Source organism: Buteo buteo, chromosome 19 (assembly GCF_964188355.1).
Source record: "Buteo buteo chromosome 19, bButBut1.hap1.1, whole genome shotgun sequence".
Taxonomy (NCBI): domain Eukaryota; kingdom Metazoa; phylum Chordata; class Aves; order Accipitriformes; family Accipitridae; genus Buteo; species Buteo buteo.
The window spans coordinates 8,126,090-8,137,431 of NC_134189.1; the positions used below are offsets into that span (position 1 = coordinate 8,126,090).

Genomic DNA, 11,342 nt, shown 5'->3' on the forward strand with positions numbered 1-11,342 from the left:
GTGAGGTACATACTGTGGGAGGAACTGGATCTTGAAAAGCAAGACTCATTTCATGACAGTAGAGGTACAGCAGCAGCCTTTCACACTTCTGTGTCAAGAAAAGTTGATAGCCAAGTAATTACAGAATCCTACATGATCTGTTCTAAAATAACAAACTACAGAAAATACCAAACAGATGCTCAGTACTCCCTCAGTCCCCAAGCAGGACAGTGAGCACGGAAACTCTATTTGGAAGCAAGATTAACTGTCATAAATAGTGGCCTACAGTATTCCTTCTCTGCAATAGATATATCATTATCAACTCTCAAATGCATGCTATGAAACCTCATACAGTAACTAACAGTGTTATTTGGCATTTGCTGAGCCCAGCAGACATTCCAGGGAATAAAAGAGCATGCATGGCTCTCACTGCTTTACAAATATTCAGAGATAGCAGTCATATTATTCCTCATCTGGGTATAACTGCTCTGTAACTGCAAAGGCTACGGTGCTTTTTGTTAGCAGTGGGAAGTGGTATCTTTTCTTTGTGTATCCAAATACACTAAACCGGATCTTGATCCTTGAAAGAGATTCTAATAATAGTTTTGTGTGATTTCATGCTTGCTGATCGTTTATCAGAATATTTACAGCACTTATAACTTACATTTAAAGCAAAATACAAACAGAGCTACCTTTTTTCCTTTTAGATAGCAGCACATGTAAATAATGGTTCTACAGGTAGACTAAGACTGCCAATAAATTACTAATTTCAGTGTATTTACAGCAGTTGTCAGGTGAAACCAAGTACAACACTGCTGAAAGTTTCCAATACAGCTCAAAATTGCTTAAAAAAAGTTTTAAATAATAATAGAACAACTACAAAGAAAAAAGAACAATAAACAGAAAAACCCCAAGAATCCAAAAGTTTCTGTCAAGCAGTTCAACTGTCTGCTCAAAGGCACAATTTTTTCTTTTAACTCTGAGGTTTAAGGGAAAAACAAAAGTTGGAGACCCACTGCTTGCTTTGTAGCTTTTCCACCAGACTATTCAAAGCTGCAAAAGGATAGCTGTTATTTCCAGAGACTTGTGTTAATCTCTGCAGGATCAGTATTGTATCTCTGTATATCTTCATTGTGAAAGAACCACCTTAATTTTTTAAAAGGATGTTGACAAAGTGCTTTAAAGACCAAAACCATTAGTTGATAACGTCAATCTATGCCAAATTTGGAAAGCACAAAGAAAAAAAATTCTCAGTGCAAGCTCACTGTGTACAAAAGCTCTGTTAGAAACAGCACTTGGTAATTCCTAGAACACAGTCCCAGTTCAGAGCACCAGATCACAATCACTTCTCAGACATTCATCACGTGTTGTTCAGCATGTTTACATGAAGGCTGTTATCATCTCAGAGCTTATTTAAGAAGTTAATTCTTCTTTTCTACCACCACTTTTTAAAAGACACGTACGTTTCAGAACACAAGCAGCAAGATGACAGTACTCGTTTTATCCTTACCCTGCGGTCTATTGGCGCCAAACCCACACTGTCTTCCAATTTTCTTTTTTCAGAGCTGTGAGCGGGTTTATCACAGTCATATTCAACTTCTGGCTTGGACAAATCCCGACAGAATGTACAAATCCACTCTCCACTAAAGAAGACAAACAGACACATTGACCTCAGTGATGTAGCACACTCTTGACAAAAGGCTTTCCACATTTTTCTGGATAAGTTACTCATCTGTGGGGTGTTTTTTCCTGCATTGTGTGTTGTTTTGTTGTTGTTGGTTTTTCAAACCCTACAAAAGGCAGAGACTGCTGGTAAAAATGCTTTATTAGAACTAACAGCATTGGTGTCATAACAGAAAAATGGTTTGTCATAACAGACAAACAGTGTCTCTTGTTGTTAGTACTGAAATTTTTCACTTGAACTTATAGGATTCAAGCAAAGCACTGTTAGGAGTTCTGTTTTCTAACTACAGAGAGACTGAAGGAATCGTATAGGCCGAACAGAAGGAAAATTGTTAGTGTTACATGGTGAGAACTATATATTCTTTCTACAAGCTTGATCTACAACACATTACTACTCTACATAGATTACCCTTGAGAAAATTTTTTGGAAAACTGGAAATTCGTCACTCCCTAAAACTTTCAGATGTTCCCAATTTTATCAGTTAGTCTAAGAAAACCCTATAGATTTAAATGACAGCATAAGATTATGACAAAATTGGTTCTGCAAGCTATGTTCACTGGTGCTCTGATACAATTTGTGAACCTCCAAGTTTTTAAAAAACCTATGAAGAGTCTATGGTTTTAATATAGTTCTCCACAAATGAAGAAACTTGCATGCTTGCAGATAACCACAAGAGGGCTGAATTGTACTTCTTAGGTAGCAGACAGAATTCAGCAATAACCCGTTATGAGATCTAACTGTGTGTATTTACTCAGAGGTATGTTATTATTATAAGATCTTTGTAAATAGGAAATAGTTTCTGCAGCGCCTTTTAGTTCATTTCAACAGTAAGGCACAAGACCTTCCAAGTTAAAAAAAAAAATCTTACTGGTTTTTATTCAGAGTAATCCAAAGATTTCCATCATCTGCTAGTTGTAGCATACAGTAGTGAATAATGGGTATTTTCCTTCAAAGAGACTTTTACCTTCTACTGTCTTAACTTGATGGAGTTATTTATATGACAGTGTGACCTCTGTGCTTGGACTAGCATCAGAGAAATGATCTGGCAGATACACAAAAATAGATACAAGCCACGATCTAAAAATCTTATGATACAAGAAAACAGGAAACACATGAAAGATGGAAGGAACAATGCATTTAAATATCCAAGAATCCAGAAGAGTGTGGTGGGTTAGATTGAAGGAAAAAAAGATGCAGTGACCTTGTAAATCTATAGGGGAAATTGTTCTATCCACCTGAAGCAAGAACAAAAAGCAATCATTAAAGAAGTAGACTGACACTGCTGACATAATAATAAAGGAATTATTTTGTGTGTTTGAAGGAACAAGAGACCAAAGTTTGTTAAGGAGACTGTTACAGCTGTAAAAAAAACCCACACAGATGAGAACACAAACCTGATACATCTGAAACCAGGAGGGAAATTAAGCTAACTATGGTTCTGAAGTCCAGGAACACAGTGCACTTGTATTAATATGCACCTTTACAAATCTGAACACTTGTCAGAAAAGTTGTTTTTAGCTCCCTTGCCCCTGGACATCATCTCAGTTTCCACAGAATGATCCAGTAAAAAAGAGAAATGTTAAAGACTTGTTCTTGAAACTTTAATTTTAATAGGAACAAAGCCTTGTAAATACATAGTTATCTACCTGCTTAAAGATTTTTTTTTTTTCTTGTCAGAAAGGCACAAATGTTTATTAGTTTAAGTGCTCACTGTAACTTTACTGGGGTTTTTCTTATGACACAAAGATGTAACATAGCATCATTTTATTAAAAAACCCAAGGAAAAAACCCAAACCCCCCTGTAATTTGTAGTTTCAAAAGGTAAAACAAATATTTTTATGTGACATTTCTAGTGACATTTAAAAGAGTAGATATGCTTACAGAAGTATGCTTGTTCAGAGTAGCGCAGAGATAATCAATGTACTAAACTAAGTTGCTATCCCAATGTTTTACACAAGCAAACTATGCTGATATTTAATAAGAAAACTTAGTATTTATAAAAGCATTAAACAACGTGCGTGTTATGACAGATGTTTTTATCCTGTAATACTAATAAGCTTACTGCATGGCATTTCCACGTTGGAACACTGCAAAATGCCATTTCTTTTAATCAAAGACACTAATTCCAGAAGCAAACGCCAGTAATTCTTATAACAACAACCTATTAAGAGTGCATTTTGAAACTCAAGAAACTGAGTAGTTGTTTTGTAACAGCCAATCAAGAAAGCCTACTGCTTGTTTCAACATTGAACGAGATGTCACTAGAAGACGCCAGTTGCTACATCCCATGCTTGGACTGTAGCCATGTTTAGCAGTACAGATAATAATATATTTAATACTATATTAGCTTAGATTTTTCTTTAAGTTTTGTATTATTATTATTAAAGAGATGTAAATCTTTTATGTCATCCTTAAAACACTTTATGACAGATTGGTAACTCTGTAGACCAATTTTAATAATAGATGCCCTAGATGTAAGCAATCTTGCTTAATTGCCAAATAAGCAAAGAGTTTTATCATTGTGACTGCCAATCTGAAAGTGAAACTGGAGTTTCAAAGCAAATTCCAATTTTCACCAATTAATAAAATTTCTGGATTCAAGAACACACTGCTTCCTTTGAGGCTGAAGCTTCTCATACTGGGCTTCACAATACAAAGCTTATGCCTTTTAATGCAAGTTTAGATGGAATTGAAGGGCTCATAATTACCTTGGAAAGCTCATCAATGTAGGAACATGACAAGAAAGATGGAATACTTTGGGACACTTCTCACAGCAAAGGAGCTCCCCTCCATTTTGACATACTGCACACCAGTCTTCATTGGGATCATCCTCTTTTCTGCCCTCCCCCATGTGGGAGGAACCTATCCATCCTGTCTTCCCACTGGATGTGTTCTCCTGCAGTATCCCTGGCTGATCATCTGTGCTGTCCGGTGCATCTGTTCTTAAGACAGCTTCATCAGAAGTGGAATTATGATTGCTATCTAACAGCAACGAAGTAAGTATGCTTCTTGAAAAGGTCGCCTGTAAGAAGAAACAAAGGAAGCCAGATTATAATATTTATGCGAATTTGCACGAACCTAACAAGTAAACTGACCAAAATTACAAACTTATATGCAAGCAGCCGTACAACTTGCAACATAAATAAACCCCAAAACTTATCTTTGATACTCCCAAACTCTAGCAACCTTATTTGTGTATATTACTGCACTATAATTAGAAACACTTCCTCGCACCACATGAAAATTTGATGCTTGCAAGCTATTTCCTGTCTTCCCAGGTTTTCAATGGGTAAAAGCAGTCTGATCACACCAGTTAATTAATTGAATTGGCATTAGAGCTAGTCTGATTTTGAATTTCACCTCTTCCTTTTATTTAGCTTTTTAGTTTTCCCCTAAAAAAGTCCCCAACAGAATATTAATAAAATATTTTATTCCCCATAAGTGCAAAATACCCTCCACCAAAGAGAAAGGAGATCTTTATAAATGTTAATATTACATTCCGAGGCCGGGATTCCTCATCCGTTTCTTGCTTCACTATAACAATTGGGAAATCAAAGTTCTCATTTGGTGCACTTGACTCCTGTTTAATTCTGATCGGCTCCAACATAACAACTGGGACTTTGTGTGTAGAATCAGCTCCTGGTGGTCTGCTGGAGGAGCCAGAACTGTAAATGACAGGCAGAAGAAGGAAAAAAGAAAATTAAGAGTCAGAACTGGACACCTTTTGTACAGTGATGCTTTCTGAGACCTCAGGATGCTAATCCATTTTGCTTCTTTGAATCCTGAGCAATACAGTATTACTTTTATAGAATACGACATCCAATTTTATTTCCTTTCGTGTATGTTGAAAAGGCATTACAAAAAGGGAAAATTTAATGGTGCAGTTCCAGAACTAGAGAATTGCTCATGGTCTGACCTCCCATTAGTGTAAGACTTGCAAATAATCTCCATTTCTTTTAGGTCATACAAAAAAAAGTGCTTCGACTGAACGTTATTCCACTTTGGAGGAGACACAGCTGTATTTTGGGGAAGGCCAGTGTTTCTCCAGAGCTGAACTGATCTTTGTAAACCACACAAGCAAAGAAGCCAGATAAAACACATATTTACATTTCTTGGAAGAGTTTTACAGCCTTACAGCTCTACCAAAACTGGGCCCCTACTTTTAGAACTAGATCTGTCCTTTTAAATCTAACAAAATGAATTCAAGCAGCAGCAGATAGAATCACAGTTTTTAAATGCAAATAAAAAACTCTTCAAACATTTAAACAGTTCATAAGAGTCCTTCACAGAATTTACCATGTAAATGGAATAGAGTAAAAGGTATTCTATATTAAAAAGCATCTGCATTTCCAATTTGAGTAGGATGAATGTCATCTGATTTTTCTCTGCGTGAAAAATTAATCTCATGTCAGATGTATGCTCTAATTTATTGGAACACATTAATGGATCTGCACTCTTCAAATAACATTGTGTAAACCTATTTGTTCATTAATATTCCATCACTAAGGGATAAAAACATTTGTGTAGACACTCTGTAGGTATCTAGTACTCACTTAACTAACTGTATTATGGCAGAAAATTTGTAATAACCCTCTTTGTAACATCAGTTCCTTAATCTGATGTCATTTATAGTTTCACGAGGACTTTCAATATGCAACTTTTTCCTTTGGCTGATTTTTCTGAATTTAAAACCTAATTTAGAATTGGCATTCTTTTAATAATGCCAACCTAGCCATCATTTACAGAGCTAATACATTTTTAGATGTGCTATTAATACATTACAAATTAAATCACTACTTTTAGAATGCAAAGAGCACTGTAATAACCATCAGGCCTGGCCTGTTAACAGAGAAGGTGAGGCAGTGACTTCTGTATGCATTAATGAGAGAAGAGACTGAGGCATGTTCTATAGAGGTGGAAGTTACATTTTCTTCTCTCCCACTCTTTCCTTACCTCTCTCTGCTCCCAACACTGGAGGCACTGGGTGAACGAATTGGAGGGTGTATATTTGTCACACTGACTCCTCCTGGGATAGAAAAATCGGGTTAGAACAAAACACAGGTCAGTGCCAAGTCCGAGATGTGACTCAGAAGTACACAGGTTTTTGGGAAAATTCTCCTGCAGTGTCATTTATTTAACTCTTATCTCATTTAATACAAATTCATGAGAGGATGAGAAGCATGGGATAATAGAGGGAAGGAGTGGAAAAATGGGCCCATTGCATGTAAGCAGGCTGATAGGTCAGTACCTTCGCCTGGCTGACCCCTCCACTTGATCACTGCAGTTTGTTTGGTCTTACCTGATTAAATTCTAGCAGATCTCTTAGGAGATCTGCTAGGAAGCTTTAAGCCAGACGAGCTAATGAGTAGAAAGAGGTCTGGGGACCAGATATGAAAGAGACCAAAGGTCTGGGGACCAGACAGCCAAAAGGCTTGCGAAGGAATTTTCACTGAGCATTGGTTCTGAGAAACCAGAGCGGGCTCTGTGTGCTGCCCGTGAACGCATTATCCAACTGTCTCAGCTCATCTGCACGAGTGCGTGAATGCCACGCGAGTGCACAAACATTGCACGAGTGCTTACTGGGAACTCGCGCTCACATAGCTTCATTACAGGCCAGACTGGGAAATGGGAGTAAGGAGTAGCTACTGATTGCCACCAGGCATGGTGACAGGAATGCCCTGGCTCCTTCAGGTCCCCTACACTTGGCCACTGTCGTGGTTTAACCCCAGCCAGCAACTAAGGACCAAGCAGCCACTTGCTCACTCCTCCGCCCTCCCAGTGGGAAGGGGAGGAGAACAGAAAAAAATGAAGTAAAACTTGTGGGTTGAGATAAGAACAGTTTAATAACTAAAGTAAAATAAAATATAATAATAACTATAATAATAATAATAAAATATAATTAATAATGATGATGATTATGATGAAGAAGGAATTTAACAAAAAATACAACCAAACAAAAAAGACAGAGTAATAAAACCCAAGAAAATACAAGTGATGCACAATGCAATTGCTCACCACCCGCTGACTGATGCTCAAACAGCGATCCACCCCTCCCAGCCAACTCCCCCCGGTTTATATACTAAGCATGACGTTCTATGGTACGGAATATCCCTTTGGCTAGTTCGGGTCAACTGTCCTGGCCATGCTCCCTCCCAGCTTCTTGTACAACTGCTTGCTGGCAGAGCACGGGAAACTGAACAATCCTTAACTTAGAATAAGCACCACTTAGCAGCAACTAAAACATCAGTGTGTTATCAACATTATTCTCACACTAAATCCGAAATACACTGTACCAGCTACTAAGAAGGAAATTATCTCTATCCCAGCCGAAAGCAGGACAGCTACCCATAACAATAACTTCTGTGGTCAACCTGTGTCAGGGCTGCACTACCCTTCCCGTGAAAAAGATTTTCTAATATCCAACTGAACTTCCCAAGTCACCATTTGTAGTCACTGTCTCCTGTAACATCCTATCTTGCTTTTTCAAATACTTGCCTCTTACCACAGCTTCTAGGTTTTAATTTGGCATACCTCTAAGAATGCCATTCTTCTATGGATTTCTGTGCAATTTGCTAAAATCTACTATGTTTTTCCCTCCAGGTTTTTAAGATCTGGCCACTTACTTTTGTTCACAGTGCTAAAATACTGTCTCAACTTTACCTTCTACTAGGGTTTCCTACAACTTTGTCTTCATTTTTATGTTTCTCATCTTTGATATAAACCAGAAGTAATTAATTCTGATATCAGTGTTAACATTGCCACATTAGATTTTTCCATTACACCACTTAAACAGATAATTGCACCACATTCAAATTACCTGAGAGGCCTGGTGATGGTACTGATGAATTTGGTGACTGCACAGTTCTGTTCGAAGGGGGTTTTGGCTGATTCTGTTCTGCAGTGCCATCCTTCCTTACAACATTATCCAGTGTGATGTTTCCTGAACAATCAATCTGAAAGGTGTGTAAGAGAGGGGAAGCACTTAGTGTTGGGAGGGGAAAAAACCCCCACAACAAACCCCCTCAAGAACAACAACAACCACCCACTCCATGCCTCTGCCATACTCTTATTTTGAAGGTGAAGACCAAAATGCATTTCACCTAACTTTAGCCATCCAAAAAGTGAGGTGGTTAATTTAAAACAGGTCATCTTGCTTTCTCTAAAAAGAAAAGAAATGGCCAAATCCAGACAGTGCTTCATTTTTAGATCAGATGATTCTGTAAGGGCCAATTTTTCTCCCTCAGCTACAGAGGAGACTTACATCAGACAGGGAGCTTTCACACACTGAAGCAGGAGATGAATTTTACCTCTATACCTTCTTTTGACATGCTCATGTTATATACTCTAAAAAAGATAGTAAGCAATACACAAACCACCCATTAATCCACTAGTGTTGAACAGAACTGGAAGAACCTCAAAGGACACTGAATTCTATCTATACTACATAACTTCTGGGCAGGGTCTATGCATATGGGACTCAAAATGCAAACAGAAAACCAACACTTGCTCTTTCCACCCACAGCCCAGGCCAGACAACTGCACTCTGTTTTAGGGGCTCCCAAATTACCATTCTAACTTTCTGTAAAAATTAGACATTTTGGTTTGATAAAAAGAGAAATGACCTTTTGAAATGTTAGGGGGTTTGCAATACATAAGATCATGTTTGATAAGAAAACAGGTCACCTTGGTATCAGTTTTCTCAATTATCCAGACACCTCACAAATCCACTGCTATCAACTGCATTGACCACTGAAAATTCTATTTATAAGCTAGGCTTATCTGAAGTGGATGCAGAAGCCTCTGCTAGGTCAGCATATTTACAGTGATTTGGGCCATATATCTTAATAGCATAAACTTAACCAAATACAAGTAGAAGAGTTCATAACACTGTGCACAAAAATCAGTATGCTGAAATGTCTCACAGACTCAGTAGTTTTATGATCGTGTTGTGCAGTTCACCTTAAGCCTGACAGATACTGTGATTCTGTACTCTATGTACTCTATTTAAAAAATAGAACACTTTAATCTGATATTTTATTGGTGAGAACAAAAGACAGGTGGGAGAAACAGGGAGTAACAGCAAGATATGACTAGAAAACCATGATGTTTCAGATATCTACAAACCTTAGATCACAAAAATAGGCTTGGCAGTTATTTGGAAGAATAAAGTCAACTGACTAAAACTCAACAGCTCTAACATGGACTCTGACAAACACGTACCAATCAGAAGAAGCTACAAAGAAGAAGTTTAGGAGCTTAAGAAAAGATTTTATGATTCTCCCTCCATCACTGGCTCACAGGCATGTTAGAGGATATATAAAGAAGTACCAAAAGGAAATTATATAAGGAATATAGCCAGTATACCAACAATTATTACCTAAGATAGCCCTTTCAGTGAGTTAAAAATATATTTAAAAAAAAAGTTAAATATTTACCAGAAATACCATCAGCAAACCAGTGCTATCTATGGACATCAGTGAACGAAAACTAAGCTAACTCGTTTTTGTTAGTATCATCATGGGGCCTGGGAAAAAATACACAGCATCCAAATAAACAAGTCCAATTACAATTACAACCTGCAATGTTATTTTTCTTAGTTGCCCTGGCTGGCTCCCAGAACAGTTCTGAATATTGCCAGCAACACGTAGGCAATCCTGCATTGTTGTTTTCTAGAACTGTCTCATTTTGACAAACAGAGCAAGAATTTCAGTCTAAAAGGTTTCTACTTCTCACAAACATTAAGACTTACTTCAAAATAGAATCCATAAACCATTGCTCTTATGTTACACTTACATCAGGAAGAGATGGTAGATTGTAGGAGCTACCCACTGGAGAACTCAAATCTATCACAGGGGGACCGTATGTCTTCCCATCACATCCTACAGCACTAGTGACTGTGGGGCTGGATGGAGTAGATGTTGTGCTGCTTGCGGTGGAAAGGGCAGTTGAAGTTTGTCCACTACCGATCTGCCACTAAAAAGAAAAGACGATAATCCACAATTCAGCATTATTTTTTTTCAAGAGATCACATCTACTGCATATACTGGTTCTAACTCAGCAGTTAAACAAGCAGCTTAGTTCAGGAAGCTGAATTCAAACATAAAATCCTGATTTACTCTGAAGTTATCTAATTTCAAGAACCAATCTTAGAAGACAAGGGAAGATGACAAGTAGTTGAAAACTACAGGTAGAAGAAATAAATGTGAATTCTTCAATTCAAAGCTGTATCTCAATGTTAAGTATCTATTAATATTTCATGCTGCATTGACAGTGTTGTGGGAGAAACGTAACAGTTTTAGCACAATAAAAGTATTACAGATAATAGGCTGAATGCACAACTGCTCCAGTGCTTTATTAAGTAAATAGCTATAGTGTCACTTGGACACCATCAAGTATTTGATGTTGTGCTTCCCTTAACAACTTAAAGTGATTAAGAATTTGAAACGCTGACTGGATCTCCACCCACGTATACGTTTAACACCATGATATGAAGTGCACAGTCAAGTCAGACAAAATTTCTTTCTCATTTAGACATATGCAGTTTTCAGTGACTTTAATGGAATTTCATGGCAACTGTAGGTGAAATTTGACTCTGCTCAATTCCTTTTAGTCAGTTGTTCTATTTACTGTTTCGAGGTTCAGAAAGACATTATTAGATAATGAAAATACTTGAAGGAAA

General features: G+C 37.5%; 1 protein-coding gene across 3 annotated transcripts in view; it reads right to left on the reverse strand.

The window, feature by feature from the left end:
- Positions 1-11,342, reverse strand: part of TRIM24 (tripartite motif containing 24) — a 65,705-nt gene that overhangs the window by 5,393 nt on the left and 48,970 nt on the right. For all 3 annotated transcript variants that reach the window (XM_075051829.1, XM_075051828.1, XM_075051830.1), the window contains exons 11-17: positions 10,457-10,636; positions 8,481-8,616; positions 6,617-6,689; positions 5,160-5,328; positions 4,372-4,685; positions 1,490-1,622; positions 14-88 (exon numbers count right to left, since the gene is read on the reverse strand). In XM_075051829.1, the coding sequence (XP_074907930.1) occupies positions 14-88; positions 1,490-1,622; positions 4,372-4,685; positions 5,160-5,328; positions 6,617-6,689; positions 8,481-8,616; positions 10,457-10,636 (1,080 nt within the window). The remainder of the gene's footprint in view (positions 1-13; positions 89-1,489; positions 1,623-4,371; positions 4,686-5,159; positions 5,329-6,616; positions 6,690-8,480; positions 8,617-10,456; positions 10,637-11,342) is intronic.